This window comes from Budorcas taxicolor, chromosome 16 (assembly GCF_023091745.1).
Source record: "Budorcas taxicolor isolate Tak-1 chromosome 16, Takin1.1, whole genome shotgun sequence".
Lineage (NCBI taxonomy): Eukaryota > Metazoa > Chordata > Mammalia > Artiodactyla > Bovidae > Budorcas > Budorcas taxicolor.
The window spans coordinates 27080049-27103567 of NC_068925.1; the positions used below are offsets into that span (position 1 = coordinate 27080049).

General features: G+C 39.1%; 2 protein-coding genes across 3 annotated transcripts in view; one reads left to right on the top strand and one right to left on the bottom strand.

Moving 5' to 3' along the window:
- MIA3 (MIA SH3 domain ER export factor 3) overlaps nucleotides 1-9975 on the top strand; it is a 56591-nt gene extending 46616 nt beyond the window's left edge. Inside the window, exons 19-29 of one of the 2 annotated variants that reach the window (XM_052653663.1) lie at nucleotides 2417-2518; nucleotides 3170-3230; nucleotides 3342-3377; nucleotides 3454-3521; nucleotides 3640-3740; nucleotides 3911-4048; nucleotides 4802-4870; nucleotides 4996-5075; nucleotides 5214-5285; nucleotides 6763-6913; nucleotides 7907-9975. In XM_052653663.1, coding sequence (XP_052509623.1) covers nucleotides 2417-2518; nucleotides 3170-3230; nucleotides 3342-3377; nucleotides 3454-3521; nucleotides 3640-3740; nucleotides 3911-4048; nucleotides 4802-4870; nucleotides 4996-5075; nucleotides 5214-5285; nucleotides 6763-6913; nucleotides 7907-8220 — 1192 coding nt within the window. In that variant the 3' untranslated portion in view covers nucleotides 8221-9975. The remainder of the gene's footprint in view (nucleotides 1-2416; nucleotides 2519-3169; nucleotides 3231-3341; nucleotides 3378-3453; nucleotides 3522-3639; nucleotides 3741-3910; nucleotides 4049-4801; nucleotides 4871-4995; nucleotides 5076-5213; nucleotides 5286-6762; nucleotides 6914-7906) is intronic. The other variant, XM_052653664.1, reaches the window with a different exon arrangement.
- A 629-nt stretch (nucleotides 9976-10604) lies between these two features.
- Nucleotides 10605-23519, bottom strand: part of AIDA (axin interactor, dorsalization associated) — a 50719-nt gene continuing 37804 nt past the window's right edge. Inside the window, exons 7-10 of the mRNA XM_052653683.1 lie at nucleotides 16865-16987; nucleotides 14758-14880; nucleotides 12537-12654; nucleotides 10605-12425 (exon numbers count right to left, since the gene is read on the bottom strand). Coding sequence (XP_052509643.1) covers nucleotides 12329-12425; nucleotides 12537-12654; nucleotides 14758-14880; nucleotides 16865-16987 — 461 coding nt within the window. The 3' untranslated portion in view covers nucleotides 10605-12328. The remainder of the gene's footprint in view (nucleotides 12426-12536; nucleotides 12655-14757; nucleotides 14881-16864; nucleotides 16988-23519) is intronic.

A 23519-nucleotide genomic window follows, 5' to 3' on the forward strand; every position in this document is an offset into this window, starting at 1 on the left:
GAACATCGTTTAGTGACAGATGTGGCCAGTTTATCTTTGTGTGAATACATCTTTATTTTGAGTCCTTTTTTTCAGGATCTTCTGCTGGCTCTGGGATTTTTGAAGTTACTTAATTCTAGCACTTTAAAGATAGCCAGTTTCTTCCTGGTTTTAAAGTTTCTTCAAGGAGTCCAGTATCACTCTTATTTTCCCTGTTCAAATGTCTCACCCTTGCCTTTGTGGTCTTTAAAAGTTATTTTGGTTTTTCAGCAGTTTTATTCAGAGCTGCCTAGGTGTGGGTGTTCTTAGTTTTTATTTTTCTTCTCCTTCCTTCCCCCCCGCCCCAATCTGTTTTGCATTTATGCTGTTTGAGGTGATTGACACCTGCTGAATTTTGGGGTTTTTAATCCACGTATTAATTCTGTCTCATTCTTCTCTGAGATTCCATTTAAATCTTTTAAAATTACTTCCCCCTGTGTCTCCTACATTGTCATCTGTGTTTGCTCCATTCTGGATGTTTTTTCCTGACCTATCTTCCAGTGTGCTAGCATCTCACTTCAGTTATCAAATCTGCTACTAAAATCATTCATTGAGCTCTTAATTTCAGTTACTGTGTTTTAGTTTTATATTTCTAATCCTTTGCTGAAATTCGTAATCTTTACTTGCGTGAATATATAAAGCACAGCTATTTTCAAGCCTGTGTGATAATTCCATTATGTGGATCCTCAGTGAGTCACTTCTGTTGTCTCTTAGATTTTAATCGCAGTGTCCTGTGGGGTGCCTGGGCATTTTTGATTGAGTGGCGAATGCTGTAGAAGGAATTGGAGGTCTAAGATGGTGTTCCTTTTCCTAAAGAAAGAAAACAGTTTGTTTCTAGCAGGTGGCCATTACTTTAATCCAGTCAGCAATAAAGATCATTCAGAGATGACTTAGTTCCTTCAAAGGACACTGCATTGTTTGTTTGGTACTCCAAGTACACATTTCTTTCTAGTTTCAACATAGCCCAAGGCTTTTACTAGGATGCCCCTTGTTGGAACCCCTTAGCTCTGCTTTGTTTTCTGTGCCCCCAGGAATCTGTTGGACTCTGTTCAGCCTCCTTATTTCTCTTATTGTCTTCATTGTATGGGTCAACCCTAGGGGAAAAGTGACTTCAGATGGCAGGCTCACTTGTAATTCTGAGATTCCTTTTTTTATTGGATTGTGACCTCGTGTATTAGCTTGATGCCTTCAAGCACGTTCTTTATATTTTTTCCAATGTTCTATATATTTTGTCTACTGTTTTATTTGTCTGATGTTTTTAATGTTCTCACACTAAGTCATTCATTCCTGGGAGGAAAATTGTCTGTGATCTTTCTTCAAGACCCAGTTTTCTCACATCTCTTCCTGTGCCAGAGTCGGGATTGTTCTGTGGTTAAACTGCATTCAACAGTGCACTCTACTAGTACAGGAGAGTACTTCACGCATAGTGTATCTTTGGCGCCTTTCTAGGTAACCAGTATACTTTAGCCATTCATGACACTTGCTGACGTATTGAATGCACAGTTACAAAAGAATATGTAACTCTTTTTCTCTGTGATTACTGTTTTTACTGTGGTTTTTCTGACTCTGTTTCTGATTGATAGAAACTAAGTTTCAAGTTTCTTTTGAATCAGAACTATAGTCAAAGTACTAGAAAAGGAAAAAAAGAAAAATATCATTTTAAAACCATTACCACATGTTGCTACCATTAAAATTTGTTATAGTATATTAATATCTTGAACTTGAAAGTTAAAACCAGTTTCTAGTAGGTGATACTCTGATTATGGGACAGTTTAGATTCTTTTCCTATCCAGTAGACTCTGCCAATTCTGAGATTTTTCTCTTTCCTCTGATCACAGCTCCATTGACAGAGGCAGTAGATGTCCCACATCTGAAGTGTGGGAGTGTTCTATGGTTAATTGCACAATCGGAAGACTTTCTAAAAGGCTTCTAAGGACTAATTATCATGGTGCCAGTCTGGATTGAGAAATAGTCCTTCCAGGATTGAAATAAGAGAAGTAATTACAGGTCTTTCCATGGTAGAAATAAGAGCCGTAATTATCCCGTGCTCTATCCTAGTAAGCTTGATTGTGTTAGGTTGATCAGCCCTGGCTCTCCATACTGAAGTAAAATGAGCTCTCATTGTCTCAAACACAAGAAACTTGCCCATGGGGTGCAGCGTTTTTTTCCATTTGTTTTGTTTCATTTATTAGTGAGTAAAGAATTGTGAAAAGTTAAAAAATGCAAGTGTTGCCAACAGGCAGAGTTTGGTTTTTATCCCTAACTGGCAGGTTTGAATTCCTTCCTATGACTTTATATGAATATGTTTTGGAAAGGATGGGAAGTAACCTAGAGACATTTAGACAGAATGCTGGGAAAAAAGAGAAGCACCTTCATTTGACAACTGATTTTATCTTAGGAAATTGAGTCAAGAAGAGTATGAGCGGCAAGAAAGAGAGCAGCGGCTGTCAGCTGCAGATGAAAAGGCAGTTTTGGCGGCAGAGGAAGTGAAAACTTACAAGTGAGTTCAGATTCTGAGAAGGGTGTCAGTGGCTGATGAAACTACTGTAGGTGTTTTTTCAAAACAAAACTGTTTTTACACTGTGTAGAACAAAAATAGCACCAAAGCAGAAATAAATGGTCAAAATATTTAACATGAGAAAACATAAATTTTAAGTTAACAAAGGAAAAATGTTAAATTAACAGAAATTTCCTTACACCCAGTACTAGCAAGACTGAGGGAGCTTGGTTCATGCCAGCAGCTCTGAGTGGTTTTATATATTGGAGAAATTCTTTTTTGGAAGGCAGTTTGATGTATGATGGATCTAAAAATCATTAAAATGATAGTAGTCATAGCTCTGGAAGATCTTCTGTGGATATAATTAAAAGAAGAAACAGCTTTCTGGAGAAAGATTTATAGCAGAATTGTTTGAGAACATGAAGAGCAGTTAAGGAAATTATACTTATCAATTCAGAATCTCCAAGCTCTTAAATAATAAAGAAGGAAATTATAGTATTAGTTTTGATCACAATACGCTCCTATAAGCAGGGAAAATGTGTTTTTGTATGTATGGGTGGTCTGAAAGGGTACAGTTGTTAAAGGGAATATGGTGAGATTGTGTAAAATTTATTCAGTTGTGCTTTAAATAATAAAAGGAAGTTTAACCCTTAGGCGGAGGATTGAAGAAATGGAGGATGAACTACAGAAAACAGAGCGCTCTTTTAAAAACCAGGTAAATCATACTGCCCTACAGGGTAGAATTCTTTGCTATCTGATACAGATTATTACAATAGCTATTATAGGGAATCCTTGAACATATTTCTTGATGGGTTGTGTTTTTCAGATTGCTACTCATGAGAAGAAAGCTCACGATAACTGGGTAAGATTTTTTTTTTCTCTTCTTTATTTTATGTGGTCTATCACGGCTTATTTTGGATTTTTTTTCCTCCCAATAGCTCAAAGCTCGTGCTGCAGAAAGAGCTATAGCTGAAGAGAAAAGAGAAGCTGCCAACTTGAGACATAAGTATGTTTTTAAAACTTGTATTTTCAGTGTGTTTTAAGAGTTTTTAAAGGCTGTGCCATGATATCCAGTAAGGAATTTTCTATTTCATATTTAAGTCTATTCTTTCTTTATATTCAAGACTATTGGAGCTAACCCAAAAGATGGCAATGATGCAAGAAGAACCTGTGATTGTAAAACCAATGCCAGGAAGACCCAACACACACAACCCTCCACGGAGAGGTAGGGAGTACTCTTAAATGGCAGCAGTCTATATTTTGGTGAAAAATGTGTTTTAAGTTACTTTTTATTTCTGTAATATGTGTGTAATATTTATGATGCCCTAGAAATAATCCCAAGAACTTCCTAAAGAAAAAAAGGTTAAAGTGCCAACTCTTGCTCATTGTCTGCAGGTCCCCTGAGCCAGAATGGCTCTTTTGGCCCATCTCCTGTGAGCGGTGGAGAATGTTCCCCACCACTGACAGCAGACCCACCCGCAAGACCTCTGTCTGCTACGCTTAATCGGAGAGAGATGCCTCGAAGTGAATTTGGTGAGCATTGCCATGTTACCTTGTGGTAAACTGTTTCAAGAGTTCTTTCCTTCTTTGAGAATTCTGTTGCTAATGTAAGCAGCAGGTGAGAATTTGGGTGTGTCCAATATAGAGGATTAATTTGTCTTGGTGAGTAAGTAGTCTACTTTAGATCTGCTTTAGAAAAAAAAGCATTTATTTACTGTTATGATACTATTGTATTTCTTATATGTGAACATATATGTAAACAAATATAAACATTTATATATAGTATTATTATTTATATATAGTATCATTGATTATTGTTTCTTTTCAGATTTTTGTTGTGAAGTATAAATGCTTGTCTTTAAATTTCTGTTGAGTTCCTCTCAAGTATTATAAAAGTAGCCTTAAAACTTTGTAGTTAATGCAGTGTACATCTACTTCTCATTACTTTAATATGAAATGCTATTTAAGTCTAGTTCTAATCATAAATGTGTTTATACTTGTTAAGATACAGAAGTGAGATTACATATAGACTGAAAAGTCTATAAACAGTTGCCAGTAGCTTGCAGTACCTGACTGGTGCTGGTGCTATTAATGTGCAGGTCTTTCAATCCAACATAGTTCTTGTTTTAATTCTGTAGGTTTGTGCATAAACTGTAAGTGATTTCTCCTCATACGTATTGGGAGACCCGTTTTAAATTTTGCTTTAGGTAGAATTGAACCCTGACCTGACCACAGTTGGTTTATTCTGAAAAATTCATGCAAGGGCTCTGTTACCTCTCTCTCAAGGATCAGTGGATGGGCCTCTCCCTCGATCTCGATGGGCCTCTGAGGCATCTGGGAAACCCTCTGCCTCTGGTAAGGGACCTGAGTGTGTTCACAGAGTCTCAGATTGTAGAGGAAGTGGGCGGAGGCCTTTGTAGTCCTTCAGAACGTGTATACATGTCTGAACAAGCCTAAGTCTGCTCTCTGGCTTCCCACAGATCCAGAATCCGGTGCTGTTCCCACGGTGAACAGCAGCTCCAGAAGCTCTTCACCCTCTAAGGTGATGGATGAGGGCAAGGTAAAATCTGTGGTCGTTTTGAATTGTTATTAGGTATTTCCGGACACATTTAACTTTTTCTACAACATCCTCTCTTTGCTTTATCCATCTTCCTTTTGTGTGTTCTATCTGTACCATCTCATTTATTTTTTGAAAAAGCAAACTGTTCCCCAAGAGCCTGAAGGCCCTTCAGTTCCCAGCATTCCTTCTTTGGCTGAGCATCCAGTATCAGTAAGTACTTAGAGGTTGAGAGCAACACTGCATTTTCTACTTGGTGTATTTCTAGAAAAGTTCTAAGGAGCATGACACTAATCTGCTTTGCTTAAAATTGCATACTGACCTTATGACCTGGAAGTGTTTGTGGGTCGCTGAAGTCTAGTTGGTTGGTTTTTACTCCTTTTTCCTGTTCTGGTTAAGTGATTAATCTCTTTAGAGCATCTATTGTAAATAACCTTAAAAAAATGTGAAAAAGTCATCACTCCAACGCTATATGGTGTGTGCTTCAATGATGAGCGCTCTAAGGCAAATTAGTTTATCATATATTACATAAACTCATCATATTTTGTAAGTATGCTATTTAGGAATATCTCCAGTGGTATACTAGGCAAGCCCTGTGCCATATTGTGACTAATCTGAAATTAGATTGGTAACAGAGGTTGATTGCTGTAAGTGAAATATGAATAGTGGAAATCTTTAATTATGCCATTTCCCAGCAGCACCCTTAAATTATGTTCACATAAGGGTCTTCTCTTGAAACTTGCAGAGCTATGATAGCTAGAGCGTCCTATGATTATACCTCAGAGTGCTTTACTATGTTGAAATCAAGATACATATTTTCGTTATTGAGAATTTCCAACCCAGTTTCCCATAGGGAAGTACAGGTTAGTACTTTGTAGTACAAAGGATGATGTTGCTGGGGAATGAGGGTGGCTGTTAGAGCTGTGCCTGCTGAACTCATATATATATAGCACTGTGTGTGTGGAACTCCTTCGACCTCTAGGGCAGGACTCTAGGAGGACACATCGCTTGAGAGCTCTTTTTATTCCAGGGCAACCTGGAGAAGACCCAAGACCCCTTTGGAGTGGCAGACTTCACAGCGAGTGGGGCCTCCTTTGACAGAAGGGAGGCCGAGGACGAGTGCAGGCTTGGAATCAGACCCCCTGTAGTGAATTCTAACTCAGCCTCTTTATGTGCTGTGTGACCTTCAGCAAATTATCTGTGCTTCTTTTCTTTCATGTTTAAAACAAGATGAGATCTTATAACATACAAAAGGAAATTTAAGGTACTCTGAATAGTAGCTTTTATTACATGTATGTGAAAATGGATCTTTTCATTCCTTATTGTTCTTTCCATTCTTAATATGGAAAAAGGAGCTCTTGTGATGGGAGGAAGGGGCTGCCCTAGACACAGGTTATAGTGTGTGTGGTATGGTGGTTTTTTCAGTTGGGAATTGCCTCTGTTAATATCCTTTGACAGTCCTCTTGCTTCCTCTCTGTTTGCACATACAAGCAATAATATGATTACGGTGAAAGCGTTCCTTCCTCTGACATTCTCTTAACCCGCCGAAGTTCTCGGGGATGGAGAGGGGTGGAGTTCTGCTGCACTAGTTGGCTAACATCCGCTTCAGTGGGTTTTAGCTCTTATGGTGTCGGTGCTTTTATCTGTTATATCCAGGTATTTCACAACTTCCATTACTTCTGCTTTGCAGGTTAGTATGGCTGCAAAAGGGCCCCCTCCCTTTGCAGGGACACCCCTCATGAGCTCCCCCGTGGGAGGCCCTCTACTGCCACCCATCCGATATGGACCACCTCCTCAACTCTGTGGGCCTTTCGGACCTCGGCCACTTCTTCCACCCTTTGGTATGATGACTGAATGGTAGTAATGGACTTATAAAGTGTATTCATCTTTTCATTCTAATCCTTAGTAAAATGTTAACAGTTGTTGTCTTAGGGCTGTGCAGTGAAAGGGTAGAGCTGGCTGATCCATCTGAACCTTCCCACCAGTTTGCTAGGACGCAAGGGGTGCCGCATCATTTCCCTGCACTGAGATGCACAGGAGGGATCTCCTGCAGACAGGGAAAAGGGACGGTTCACGGAAAGTCAGAAATACTCCTGCCTGTGTTGCGTGAACATCTCTGGCTTCGTACTAGGCTCAGTAGTGGATAGAACTAACTGTCCTAACTCCACGAGCTTAAGGGATCCTGTAGGACACACACACATACGTTTTACAGCATAAAACTTGTAATCACCATAACAGAAGCATAAGCAATGGGTAACAGAGTACAAAAGGAAAGATGAAACCATCACCACCCACCTTGGGAATAAATAGGAAGTGTCGAAGGTAGAATGTAACAGCTAATAGGTCGAAAGCTGCTGAATTCAATTAGGTGGAGCTGGCAGGCCTTTCCCAGCAGGGCAGACACCTTGATTTTGATGGCATGTGTAGGTCCATGCTGAGCTCCTGTGTGCATTTTTAATTGACACACTAACTATGGGATTTCCCTTATCAAAATTTACTTACAGTGAAACCCTTATTTCATAATCTGTCATCTTGGTATGATACATAGTATTCCTGAGTACAAATCAAGCTCTCTTATGAGATACAGAGAATTGTATAGTTGAAAAAAACCCACATGCTAGGTAGAGCGATGTTGAAATCCAGCCTCTGTTGCTTTCTGACTGGCTGGCCATAGGCATGTAACTTAAAACTTGCTGAATCTGTTTGCCTCATCTGTAAAATTGGGAGCCACCACCTGACTTCCAGGGGTATGAGAAACTGATTAACATACTGGGAACTGTCTAAATTTAGGTGTGTTCATATGTAGTTACATGACGTAATTTTAATTTTTTCAGGTCCTGGTTTGCGTCCACCGCTAGGCTTAAGAGAATATGCACCAGGTGTTCCACCAGGAAAACGGGACCTGCCTCTCGACCCTCGAGAATTTTTACCACCAGGACATGCACCTTTTAGACCTTTAGGCTCTCTTGGCCCAAGAGAGTACTTTTTTCCTGGTACCCGATTACCACCCCCCAGTCATGGGCCCCAGGATTATCCACCTTCCTCTGCTGCAAGAGACTTACCACCCTCCAGCTCCAGAGATGAGCCCCCGCCTGCCTCTCAGGGCACTAGCCAGGACTGCTCACCGGCTTTAAAACAGAGCCCATAACTCACCTTGGACATTCAGTCTGAGAGAGGGTGGACCGTGCACTATTCGTTACAGTTAAGGTTTTCATTGGCTTCAAAATCCAAAAGCTGATTTTAAAAGGTTTGTTTTTAAATCTAAGCTGCCCTGGCAGTGTGCGTTTTTGAGCCAAACAATTAAAAAAATATAATTTCCCCCCTAAAATAAAAAAACACCTTGTAAGCTGGAGCCTCCTTACAACTTTGAAATGTGCAATAAAAAAAATACCTGTGTTTTAGTTCATGTAGCGTATGTTACTGCTAAATGATTTAGAATGTTGTGAAAAGTATGAACATTTCCTGTGGAAATGCTATAAGAACATGTATTTCCATTTATTATCCTATTTTTAGTGTACACCAGTTGAATATAGAGCAATGGTATTTATAAGCTTGATTTTTAAAAAAATATCTGGTCGCAAAGGCTGTTACGCTAAAAATGTTTACTTAAATATCACTAAAATTTTATCTCCCATCTTGCTTAAGTTCTTTGTAGTAACAGTTCATAAAAATTTGGTTATTAATATTTCCCACGTGTCTGTGGATTCATTGGATTGTTTTCTCCTGAGATTTATACCACTTTGGAAACACGTAAACTCAGGCTCCCAAAACTGAAGCTGGTGACTTGGCAGCATCCTCCCCTGGCCCGCTGCTCAGGCGTTCAGCCGCAGTCACCGGGAAGCGTCACAGCTGAGGCCTGCTTCCTACTTCAGAGACGCCACCAGGCCTATCTGGACAGCAGGCGCGTTTTCTCTCTTGACTGATTGGTTTTGACTTAAAGAGTGGTTTTCTGAGTATGAGTTTACATGTAACAAGAGTTGTTTAACCTGATGTTCTGTTGGTTTTTCTGTCGTTGTGTTAAGGGTGCGTAACAGAAAAATGAAAATGATGTGTTGCGACCATAAAGTAAGATTTCTTTTAAAAGATGTAGAGTCTATTATTTCTCCTATCCCTTGCCACTGGCTTTCAAGGAAGATGACAAAAAAAGACCAAAGCATGTAAAATACTATGAGAAAGAATGGTTTAGGGTCTTAAGCCTTGTAACAGGCCCTAGGTCAGCAACCATGGGCTGAACCCAGTTCTTTTCATTGACTGATACTGCTACAAAGTTAATATTTGAATCCTGGCACTTACATTTAAAGGCAAATAAATCTGAGAATCGAGGAATGCACCATAATTACTATACTCATTACTATACAGTGTCTTTTAAACAATATTTCTAAGTCCTAACTTATCGTGACACTTCAAACTCTAGTAACTAAGCACATTTTAAGAATAAGATTTCATTAAATCAGAATTACAAAAGGTTTACATTCTTGTTCACAGCTAGATCATACTCTCCCATTCTCTAGAGTTCTATAATGTGATGAACCTAATGATATCTAGACTATGACTTGTCACCATTAAGAGTAATCCACTAAGAATACCTTAAAAGTAAATTCTTCACTGTGAAAAACTTTTTCTTAATACTAAAGTAAAAGGCCTTTGAAGGAAGACTTCTTCCAAAATTCATAATGAGTATATAAGAAGTTTTTCAGGAAAAGGAAATTCCATCTCTACGTCCTATTTAATATCAAAAATAGAAATTTTAGGAGGAAAACTCCGGTTATTTTTAACCATGTAAAATAGATTAAGTCACAAATACAGCTTTTGAGTATACTGATCTCTTCAGGACATGAAATAATGGTGACTAATAATCCCAGAATTTAATATTTTAATATAGATTATACCAGTTAGGAAGATAATAAAGTAGCAAAGGTACATTAAATCTATTTTAAAAATCAAATCTGGAGTCTTTTTTTTCTTTACCTCTAAAGCCTTTTCTGGTGTTCATTTTATATTTCATTGTAGAGAAACTCTAAGTGTGGCTTGAGTGGCCCCAAACCTGCCAATGCTGCTGCCTCCCAGAACCCTCTGTTTGTACCACTTCTTCAGCACGGCCAGGCAAGCTGCCAGTGTAGAGGGTGCGGGGGGCATCATTTCTCAGCGACACCAGGCTTGGCCAATCTTGAAAATTACACCTAATTCAGAACTCACCTGCAGCTAACTGTTTTCTTGACTTAGTTGCTAAAATCATCTTTTATGGAGCAGCAATATTTCAGCCCGAAAGTCTGCTATAGTACTGGTTATTGTTCACTAGCTGATATTTTTCATTGAAAAGAATTTGTGGGATGTGGATATTCTGTGTCTACTGTGTCAATTCATTTTGTTATTCAGATCTGAATTACAAAGCTAAGCTAATCACTCTGTTCCATTTAAGCTTTTTGTTAATACTGATGAGATGCATTTGTAGTTCATCTAAACCATACTATTGTGACCACCTTGATATCCATGTCTTATGGTCTACGAGAAAAGAGAACAATGTGTCAGTTTTGCTACACTTTAATGGTAGATTTTTTAAGGGATTATTTTTAGGTTTTGTCAGCAACATCAAACAAAAGGTACTGAGTACTCCACAGGGTACAGAGTGCTGCCAAGCACCTCAGAAAATGTACACGACACAGAGAAAATGTGGTTCTTGCCCCTTGAGGAGCTTACACGCTGGGTAGGGGTGGGGGTGGGCTGACAACTCACAGTCTATATAAGAGCTGCATGAACAACCAAGTAACTTATTAAGGCAAATTCGTCATCCCCTCAAGGTAATGGTGGGTGGGATGGTTTTGGAATTAATCTAATGAAGATGAGAGGCAAGACAATTTTGTTGAGAATTCTTACATCTATCATAGTAAAGAGAACTGACTCGACAGACAATTCAAAGTGGAGACGAGGTCTCCTGAAGTGTAACAGCTGGAACTAAATTATGGTTACTTACTTTAAAAAGCAAACATACTGGATGGTATGACTAGGCTTGTTACACTAGTTTAAAAATAGGCCAAGTACTGGCACTGCATTTTGCTCATTCTAGTGTTGGTCATTTAAAATAGTGAATATTAAATATGTGGGCTCCACATCTAACCCACAGAACGCCCACCCCAAATCTTAATGTTCTATCAAATATCCACTGTGTATGTACTATGAAAGTTTTACTTAGGCCCCATTATTAAGTCAAAAGAATGTAAATAGTCAAATTATAATAAGCTAATGACCTGCATATTTCCATATGGATGAATGTCAATATATCTAAATAGGAAATAAATGGCAATCCTATCTACCTATATAAAAAAAAAATAGAATATCTCCAGACTTGCATACTCATCACTATAGAAGAGGTATGCAGGTTTTAAGGTTTCACAATCAGTTGTCAGAAAAACAGCAGTTATTCCTGCGGTATCTCATTAGCATCTGACTCAAAATTTTTAGATTACATGATTTAGAAGACATTATAAACCCACCAAGAATTTGTAATTATTCTGAGATGGTTTCATTAACCCTAGAATCACTATCAGAAAGAATAACCATGTGATGTAGGAAAAAAGCTAATCAACGTGACAAAATATGCTCACTTTCAGAAGAACAATCTGGTCATCTGGAAAAATTCCAGCTACAACCTGCGAACACTCCCATGTGGGAGACTGGCCAAGGCACACGATTTCTGGGCAGGAAAACCATGAGATCGGGGTGAATGGAGGCTGTCTCTTGAGGAGCAGCCTATAAACTTGCAGACTGATCTTGGGCAGCGTAACTGGCCACATTTCCTCTAGCAGCCTCATGCTCTTCTCCCCACATCAACCCAAAGTCTGACATTAACTCGGAAAGCTAAAGAGCATACTGGAGCAGAAGTGGACAGGTGTGTAAACTCTAGCACGTTCTTATTGCTGTTTTACGTTTGAAGATGAGCACATCCCACCCACCACAGTGTTGTTCCAGGAAGTTGGGCAGGAGTAGTGGTAAGTTAGAAAAGAGACTATTAATTGCACAATTAATAGGAAAGTGAAAACGTTTCAAGATCTACAATAAGCCTGTATCCAGAGAGTCTGTTATGTCAGTAATGCTGGACTTTGAATTCTGTGCTACAGCTTGTAATGGACTCACTCTGGCCTGCCGGCCTGGGTCCAGGTTGCTTCCTGCCTGTTGATGGGTACGTATGCTACACAGAGCAGTGATGGATTCTATGGAGTGGTGAGATTCACAGGAGTTCCAGGATACTCATGTCAGGATCATTCCTTGTGCAAAGTTTGATGCAGATGAAGATAAAGTGGTTTCTTGGTCAATAACTGCAATTTCTTTCTTTTAAAGTCAGTGGGTTTCTTGTATCTGTAACCACAACAGAAAAATCTTTGATAAGCGATTGATTCCAGGGTCACATACTAAGGTGAGATACTAGCCACCATTCATTAGTACTCATTCTGTATGTGCATCACTTACAGTTCTATTACAATTGGCCCAGGTTTAATTTCATCCATCTCCATGAAAGCAAAACACTTGGTGCTGGTAAACCTTTTTTTAGGCTTGTAGTGTTTGAATTCAAAAAAAATAGCTGCACCTAAGGAATTAAAGCAAAACACATTAGCCACAGACAGCCCATTCTAGTGTCTCAATAAATTTTCTCTGCTCACCAGAGGCCAGTGAACAAGCAACAACTGTCATAAAGGGTCACAGCAAAGTAACCTTTGTCAAACTGATGCCTCTCTGATGATACGGCTGACTGTGTGTCACCCCCAAACTCTTCTGTACCTAAAGGAAGGGCATGTGTCTGTACGATCCAACTATACAAAGTAGAGCAAAACTTGAGCCAGACTGACTCAAGAATGTAAATAAGTTTATCCACAGATAGAATCAGAAAATAGTAAGAACAGAAAACACTAAATACTACAAAAAAGAACACAGAAGATACTTGTTCAGTATGAACATTACTCATAGAAACTCATTAAGTAGAAAAGGCACATTAAAAGAGCTCATCAAAAAAATCCAAACTTAGTTTCTCCCCACCCAAATTAAAAACTCAAAAATTAAAAAATTCAGTATCTGGGGTGTTTTTAAGTTTGAACCAAACATAAATCATGTGCTGGTTCTGTTTTTAAATGTTAACTACTTCCTAATACATTTTTCAGTGTCCAAAGCCCTGTTTTGTTTTTCCTGGAATAACAAGTCCTTCTGTAAACACAGCACTTTGCAAGATGCTTAGAAAGCAGACCTATTCCCACCCCTCTCCCTAAAAAACACACACACAATGAGCAAGTGGTGATGAAACAGTTTTTCTCTCCCCAAAGTCCTACAGATAAGCTCTTTCCACCTCCCTACAGAAAAACGCTGCTGCTGCTGCTGCTAAGCCACTTCAGTCGTGTCCGACTCTGTGCGACCCCACAGATGGCAGCCCACCAGGCTCCCCCATCCCTGGGATTCTCCAGGCAAGAACACTGGAGTGGGTTGCCATTTCCTTCTCCAATGCATGAAAAGGAAAGGGAAGTCGCTCAGTCGCGTCCTACTCTTTGTGATCCCATGGACTGTAGCCTACCAGGCTCCTCCATCCATGGGATTTTCCAGGCAAGAGTACTGGGGTGGGGTGCCATTGCCTTCTCCTACAGAAAAACGCTGAAAACAGAATAATAAGTTGCCTCATCCACACAGCCAAAAACAATTAATCTCTAACGAAGGCAAGGAAAGAGACAGAAGGATGCCCGGCTCTCATTCTTAACCGACTCCTTACTAACACGGCCTTAACCAGAGTGGTGCTGGGTCTTGCTTTGCTTTTATAGACAACCAACATACATCTAACACTTTCATAGATGACAAAACTACCAACTGACTACAAGTTTCACAATGTTCAGAAATGTGTGTGCAGTTCTGGTGCCTGGGTCCAAATGAAGCATTCCGCATGTCAAGGAAGGAAAGAAAAACTAATGCTTAGGAGGCAAAGGGATGTGATCGAGGGGGAGATGGGCTTGCTTATTTATTTGCTGTACCACGTGGCTCATGGGATCTTAGTTCCCTGACAAGGGACTGAAATCCAGGCCCCAGCAGTTAAAAGTGCCAAGTCCTAACACCTGGATCACCAGGGAACTCCCAAGGCGGGCATATTTAGCATCTACTACCAACACACAAGGATTACAGCTGTTAGGTTACCAGTGACCTTCTGTCCCCAGGTGCATGACCCTGCCATGTCCACAAAACAGTAGCTTCTCTTCTCACTTCCACGGCAATAATAGAGGCATTTTATTATTAAAAATCCTCAGATTTCTAAGATAGCAGATCACACTTCTTCAGCTATGGACCTATCTCCTTGTCCCTGTGATTGTGTCTGAGGTCTGAATAAATAAATGCAAAAGTAAAGTCACATTTGGAAACATTCAAGTGCACATATGATACCATCATTAAAAGAATTCATTATTCATCTGCATCATCTCTAGATAATATATTTCCTGCATTTCTGGTATGCACAGCTCTACACTTCACGGCATTTATAAGTAAGAGCAGGATGTAAAACGAGAATAGCCTATAGGAAGAATAACTGAAATGCTTATCAACATGAAGTATGCTCACTATCATTAGTTTCAGTTAAAACGACGGCACTGGACACAATAGATTCAAAGTCGGAGAAGAGGAAGAGTCAAATTCTGAATACAGTTCTACTTTTAGCATCACAAACCTTTGGTTAACTTTTCAACATGCTTCTGGAGCTCAATGTCCACATTAAAATGAACATACGTATCTTCTTTTCTTGAAGCCACAGGAGTATCTTGCACAGGAGTTAAATCTATGCCATTCAGATCTAGAGAGGAAATAAAGTTTCTGCTCAGAGCCCTCAAACACACAGACTTAAAAACTGCAAAGGAACCACAATGGGCTGTTTCCTGAAGAGGCGAGAGCTGAGAGATTCTCAGGCTGACAGAAAGCCGTGTCTGGGGTGAGCAGGTACCTGAAGGTGACTGGTTTCTGAGGTCATGTGGAGGGTGCAAAGCAGAGAGGGTGGGAGACCCCATGGGTGGGGAAGGAAGCCTCCTTACAGATCATGGAATTGGATCCTTCTGGCTAAGAGATGTCTTCTGGGGGAGTAGGCCAGTGTATTTTTGTGATTTACATTTGGGGATGTACTGCACCACAATGGTGCCCCTACCCCGGCTTCCCAACCTTGCCCAGGTGCATGGCATGGAAAGGCCTGTAAATTGAACATTAGCAGCATTACCCTGCTGTATGCATGTCAGAGGACCGAACAGTGGACACGATAGCTGCCAAGGAAACCTTGCCAGGAATTAACACTTCTTATGTCTATTACTTATATTCTGATGCTATGTGCTACAACATAAGCTGATTTCCAATAACCAGACGGCACACGATGTAGGGTAGATGGCTGTAATTTCTAAAGCCAGGAATCATCCAGTTTAATGAAATCCAACACAGACTCATTTAATGATCACTCAACTGTTTATGTATTATTCAACAGACCCATCTTAGGGACCTTCAAACAAGAGAGTATGTTTGATTACTTCAGTTCCTGAAGATATTTACATAAAACACGTTTCAGTTCAACCATATGCAAAGGTAATATAATATCTACATTTCATTACTTTTTAAAAAAAATTTTACAAGTGTTCATTCCTGAGAGAGAGATGCAGTTTTATGAATGGCCTATCAAATAACCTAGTGTATAAATACTTTGCAGTAGACGGGTAGATCTGAGAGCTCACAGAACCAGAGGCTAAAGCATCACAGCATCAGTGCTGAGGATCATGGTGTTTTCATGTCAAAATTCTTCTTTGTTGCCAGAGTCCTTTTTTCGCTTACTTGGTACTAAAGAACCCATGGGTCTCAATGTTTCTATGATTGGTAAGCATTCCCTCTAGTTAATTTTAGTCCACATCTGTTTATCTTAAACTGTAGGTTTATTAACTGTAGATTGGATTAACTGAGCAGTTATTTCTGAATAATAGTATGACAGTTTCATTCCCAGTCACCCAATAATTATTTTTAAAAGACTGTTGAGTGCCTTACAAGTAAAGTGCTGTATAAAAAGCTTAGCAATGACAAAAGAATTCAACCACTGCAGTTTCCCTCTTAACCCACCAATCAAAAAAGTTGTTTTCAAGGAGTAAACAGTTTGCCACCCTTAACAGTACAAAAAAACAAATCCTAGGAGTAATCATGCTTAATAATGACAGTGACATAGTTAAGAATTAAAAAGTATATCACTTGTCTAATGTCCTGCAGGATATGTTCAGGGAGTAGAGTTTATGTATATGTCCTGTTTCCCTATCTCCACTCACGATTCACTGAAGGCCGATTCTCATCCACCTCTGCAGAGCTCTCCTGTGTACAAACCTCTGCTGGACAGGAATGAGAGGGCCTGAAGCAGAGGCACAGGAAAACAGAGCGCACTGGGCTTTGCGAAGAAAACCACACATCCTTGGAAAGTGGGGGACCTTTCTTTAACCTGTTTCCTGAAGGATGTATCTACTATAAAAGACAGTGTGTCTGTGGAGTCAGCACCCCTGATGGAATTTGGACGAATAAAAAGACACACACCGAGAAAACACCAAAAGCAACTGTGAGTATAAGTTATGGATAGGAAAATATTTTCTGTAAATCTCTGAGAAATGTTTGGAAAAGGAATGATGACCACATCTTCCCAGGATTTTGCCTCACTATTAAATGAACTGTCACAGACAAAACCCCCTCACGAACCCCCCAAAAGTCCCAAATGAGAAGCAACCCTTTAAAATTCACCAGAGAGAAGATAGGTATACGCAGTTACTGACCTTTTACACTAACTGTGATATAGGGATCAATGCACTGCCCAGCATCTTTCAGGCCAATTTTCTCAATCCTGATAGTGAGTAACGTCATTCCTGGTTCTGATGGCAACCTTGGTAATAAAGTACCTGGCAACAGAGAAACAGCAATAAAAATGAGTTCCACCAATAATTCCAGGGTAAACATTTTTAACAACATGGAGAAAATATTGCTTTGCTCTTAATTGGCTTAGTAACTAGGCAGGCATTATTCTGGTTACCAAAACTCCCAAATACTTGATGTTATTCTTTTCAGACAAATTCTTAATTATACATAAAATATATCTATACTTCCATACTCCATATTTAACATGAGGGCATAAATTACTAACTCAAGTTTGTTAAAAATTCCACTCCAGGAAGCTGAATTACAAATTACCATGTAATTAATAATGTATGTAATTTATTCATACAATATTTACACTTCACATTTATTCCTATGTATATAATATATCCTGTCTTTCAATGTGAAGTGGTAGAACAAAGACAGAAAAAGCTTTTTAAACATTTGTTACCTTTTCCTAAAGCTTGAAAAATATCAGAATCAATCAACAAGTCATTTACTATTAATGGAGGAAATAACATAACTTAATATTTATACATTTAATTGAATAACGTGACAGTCTCATTTCCCACTGCTTTCTTCATCCTATTCTTTATGATCTATTCTGTCAGAAATCAGTCCTGCTGAGAATGTTACATAAAACCACAAGAGCAACTGTATGTTTGAAATCATTTCTATAAATTGATTAAAGTTTTTAACACTAAAAAACCACCCAAAATCACATAAGAGCATTCCCCACAGAGAAAACAATATGAAGAAAGAAATCACCTGTACAGTTTGTTCATTTATTTCAAATAACTGACAGGCAACAAATGCAAACAAAAGTTGATTTTAATATGTATACAGTACCAAAAATTATACAACCTAACAACCTAGACAGTATATTCAAAAGCAGAGACATTACTTTGCCGACTAAGGTCCGTCTAGTCAAGGCTATGGTTTTTCCTGCGGTCATGTATGGATGTGAGAGTTGGGACTGTGAAGAAGGCTAAGTGCCGAAGAATTGATGCTTTTGAACTGTGGTGTTGGAGAAGACTCTTGAGAGTCCCTTAGACTGCAAGGAGATCCAACCAGTCCATTCTGAAGGAGATCAACCCTGGGATTTCTTCGGGAGGAATGATGCTAAAGCTGAAGCTCCAGTACTTTGGCCACCTCATGCGAAGAGTTGACTCACTGGAAAAGACTCTGATGCTGGGAGGGATTAGGGGCAGGAGGAGAAGGGGACGACAGAGGATGAGATGGCTGGATGGCATCACGGACTCAATGGACGTGAGTCTGAGTGAACTCCGGGAGTTGGTGATGGACAGGGAGGCCTGGCGTGCTGCGATTCATGGGGTGGCAAAGAGTCGGACAAAACCGAGCGACTAAACTGAACTGAACTGAACATTTATAAAGGACATTAGCTGACATTCTTCACATTTCTATCCAGCAATGTGTTATCCTGCTTTTATTTTTTTAAAGATTACACCATCATTCCTTTATTTATTTTTGGCTGTGCTGGGTCTTCTTTGCTGCATGCTGGCTTTCTCTAGTTGTGGCCTTCTCACTGCAGTGGCTTCTCTTGTTGCAGAGCACAGGCTCCAGGGTATGTGGGCTGCAGAAGTGGTGCATGGGCTTAGGTGCTCCATGGCATGGGGGATCGTTCCAGACCAGGGATCTGACACGTGTCCTCTGCACTGCCAGGCGGACTCTTAACCACTGGACCACCTGGGAAGGCCTATCCTACCGTTAATGATTAAGTATTTGAAGTACATGAATCAATCAACTTACCACATTCAGACTACATTTAGTGACTGCAAACATGCTTGAGGGAATTTTAGATGGCAATGAAAATGTTCTCAAATTGGATCAAACAGATAGATGCACAATATTATAGATTTATCAAGTCACTGAACTATATATACACTTACAATGAGGGAATTTTATGACATGAAAATTACTATAGAAATCCAAGAGTCTTCACTGGTGATACCTGGTTAAAGAAAATTTTGGCTAATGAAAAGGTAGAAAGATAAAAGCAAAAAACAAAAACAGGACATTTACACCAGTATTTAATACCATTTCGTAAGTAACATTAACTTTCTCATGTGGAATATTTTGCCATATTTCAACATGCTTTCAATATTCACAGGCTTTCTTACACTAAAGATAAAAGGTCTTTATTGCACCCACTTAACCATTCTTTAAAAAATTTTTAAATTGTGAATCTAACACATATTCAGGAAAACAAATAAAACGAGTGCACAGATTAATGAAAAGCTGGAAAGCAAGCATCCATGTAACCACCACTGAGGTCAAAAACTAAAGCATGACCTCAGGAGCTCCCTTCTCTCCCCATCGAATGCTCTTTTGAATTCCTCCTCACCACCCTTTAAAATCACTACTAAAAAGCATCCCTGTATAATTATGTTTTGCCTGCTTTTGAACTTTAGATTTATCAAACTGTTGTCAGTAACTGTAATTTGTTCAGTTTTATAACTGTATAGTATATAGGTTGTATGAATATACCACGGTTTTTGTATCCATTCTTCTGTTGATATGCATTTGAGATGCTTCAAGTTTTTGGAAACTGTTAACAATGCTGCTGCTATAAACATTCTTGGACACATGTTCCGCTCCACATAAGCACACATTTCCAAAGGGAGGAATTACTGAGTCACATGGTGTAGTACCTCCATGTCTGCTATGTGATTACAAACTATTTTCCAAAATGGGTATGCCAATTTCTGCTCCTAGTAGAATTCCCATTGTTCCACATCCTCACTAACGCTTGGAGTTGTCAGATTCTTCTTTTTAGCCAATTCAGGTGTGGAGAAACGCCAATTTAGGGTTTTTTTTTCACATTTTTTAGCTGGAGTACAATCGCTTTACAATGTTGTTTTGGTTTCTGCTGAACAAGAACGTGAATCAGCCGTAATTATATATTTATCCCCTCCTTTCTGAGCTTCCCATGGTCCCACCCCTGGGTCATCACAGAGCCGCAGACTTGGCTCGCTGTGTAATACAGCAGAGTCCTACCAGCTATCTACCTTACATGCGACAGTATTTACATATATGTCAATGTTACTTTCTCAATGCGTCCCCAAACTAGTTTTAATTATATTTTTCCAATGATTAATGAGGTTGAGCACCTTTCCATTTAAAAATAAGCATTTGGATTTCCCTTTTTCTGAAGTGTCTGCTCAATTAGTTTCCCCACTTTACTACTGAAATCTTCACCTTTCTCTTACTGAGTCTCTAATATTGTGATATAAGCATTTTGTTGGATATTTTAATTTACATAATTTTCCAGTGGCTTTCCTTTTTAAGAAAAAAAAAACCTTTATATTGAACGGTAATATATTCAGGAAAGATAGATATTCCCAGCGTCCTAGGAGCCTGATCTGTGCCCCCAACACATACCCAGATCACTCTTTCTCCCAAAGAGACAACAGCTAGTCTCGACTTTTAACACCAATATTAGTCCTGCATGTTTAGGATGCCTTTTCTCTGTTTATTCTAAATGCTAATGTACTCAAATCTCTCAGCCTCTAAATTCATTTATAGTCAGTGCTTTCTGTGTCCTATTCAAGAAATCTTTCCCCCTCCAAGGTCATGAAGGTATTCTTATGTTTTGCCATTCACATTTAATTATATAATCCAGGTAGAATTCACTTTTTACTATGGCATGTGGTAGGAGGCCAATCTCATTCGATTTCACATCGACACTCAATTATCCCAGCACTACTTATTTAACAGACTGTCATCTTACCCATGGATCTGCATCGACAATAAGTGGGTCTGTTTCCAGGGCCCCCATTCTTTCACTGGACTGTTTATCTTTGCGTCACTACCACGAGTGTCCTCATTACTATAATTTTACAAAAGTCTCAACATTTAGTAAATCAAATTCTCCCGCCTTGACATTATTCTTCAAGTCTTAACTACTTTCAGCCCTTTGCATGTCCATGTAAATTATAACAAGAGCTGTCAACTTCTTTAAAAAAAAAAAAAGGCAAACAACAAAAACACTGTTAGGACTGCGGTGAAGTTCAGCTCAATTTTAGAAATAGGCACATCTTTACAAATTGCTTCTTCCAACCCATGAACTGGAATATATCTCTCCATTGATTTCTCAATAAATTTTAACTGTTTTCTTCATATGGGTTTTATATTTCTCTTGTTGGATTTATTAAACTATGTTATTTTCTGATACTATTATAAATGTCAAAATATTTCATTTTCTTATTTATAAAGAATAAATGCTAGAGAGGGTGTGGAGGAAAGGGAAACCTCTAGCACTGTTGGTGGGAATGTAAACTGATACAGCCACTGTACAGAACAGTATGGAGATTCCTTAAAAAACCAGAAATAGAGCTATTATATGACCCAACTATCCCACCACTGGGCATACATCCTAAGAAAATCATAACTGAAAGAGACACATGTACCCCAGGGTTCACTGCAGCACTATTTACAACAGCTAGGATATGGAAGCAATCTAGATGTCCACTGACAGATAAATGGATAAAGAAGCTGTGGTACATACATACAAAAGAATATTACTCAGCTATAAAAAGAATGCATTTGAGTCAGTTGTAATGAGGTGGATGAACCTAGAGCCTATTATACAGAGTGAAGTAAGTCAGAAAGAAAAATGAATACTGTTTATTAATGCATAAATATGGAATCTAGAAAGATGGTACTGATGAAGCTATTTGGAGGGCGGCAACGTAGGGGCTTCCCTGGTAGCTTGGAGGGTAAAGCGTTTGCCTATGATGCAGGAGACCCAGGTTCGATCCCTGGGTAAGGAAAATCCACTGGAGAAGGAAATGGCAACCCACTCCAGTCATGCCTGGAAAATCCCATGAACCGAGGAGCCTGGTGGGCTACAGTCCATGGGGTTGCAAAGATTCGGACACGACTGAGCCACTCCTCTTTCTCTAATGGAGACACAGACGTAGAGAACAGACTTACGGACACGGTGGGGGAAGGAGAGGGTGGGGCGAATGGAGAGAGTAGCAGGGAAACATGTACATTAACAGATGTAAAACAGCCAGTGGAAATTTGCTATATGATGCAGAGCTCAACTCCTGTGCTCTGTGACAACCTAGAAGGTTGGGATGGGGTGAGCGATGGGAGGAGGTTCAAGAGGGAAGAGATGTATGTATACCTATGACAGATTCATGTTAATGTATGGCAGAAACCAACACATTACTGTAAAGCAATTATCCTCCAATTAAAAATAAATTTAAAATATATCTCATTTTCTAAACAACTGTTGCTTGCCTATAGAGATAAAATCCTTTTTTCGGTACATAATTTTCAAAAATCAAGCTATGGTTGACATACAATATATTAGTTTCAGGTACACAATGTAATGATTTAATATTTGTATATTGCAAAATGATCACAATAAGCGTACAGAATCTGTTCTTATGTACAGATTTTATATCCAGGGACTCTGTTATTATTTCTCTGATAAACTCTGTTATTATGTCTATTGATTTATCTATGCAAAAGGTGCTTTTGTATGTTCTACATAGATATTCATAAAACCTACAAATAATTTTTATCTTTATTTCTGTTTTTGGTCCTAGTGCACTGGCTAAGACTTCTGGAATGTTGATGGAAAGAGGATATAGTGGACACATTTTGTTCTTGATCTAAAAAGGAATGCTAAAGTATGATTTTGGCTCAAAGCATCCAGCAAAGTGTTCTGTTTTCAGCCTGCTAGAATTTTTAAAAATCGAGGGACTTAGAGGAATTTTTAAAATAATTTTTATTTATTAATATTTTTAGTTTTGGCTGTGCTGGGTCTTCACTGCTGTGCAGGCTGCTCTCTAGTTGTGGTACGAGGGCTTCTCACTGTGGTGGCTTCTCTTGTTCTGGAGCACAGGCTCTAGAGTACACGGGCTTCAGCAGTTGTGGTTCCCAGGCTCTAGACAACAGGCTCAATATTGTGATGCATGTGGGATCCTCCTGGGCCATGGACTGAACCCATCTCTCCTGTACTGGCAGGCAGATTCTCTACCACTGAGCCACCAGGGAAGTCCAAGAAGAGATTTATTCAGAAAATTATGAGATATTCCTCCTTATTCTGCCAATGTGAATTGCCTTGATATACTTTACTTATATAAAATATATTCTGAAAAATCATCAGTTCATGGAGATTTTCCTAACTATTACCTATAGTATACTATAGTGTTACTCAGCCAACCTACATATGGCAGTTAGTTGGTTCTAGTACTTTATTATTATAGATTATACAGAAATAAACAACCTGGTATATATGCAAATGTTTTCTTCATATTACTAGCTAGAGGTATATCTTGAGAATAAATTCCTGAAGTGAGACTGCTGGACCTGAGAATAAATGTATATTTCTGTTGTTATTGTTAATTAATCCTGAACTCCCCTTCAAAGGGACTGTATTATTTTGTACTTCCACCAGCAGTGGATGAGAATCTGTCAGCCTCAGTTAAAGTAGTTCTAGAGTATCTCTTCACATGTTTAAGAGCTACTGGTACATCTCTGTATGTCTGTATGTGTGTGTGTACTGTCTGGTCATGTTTTTTG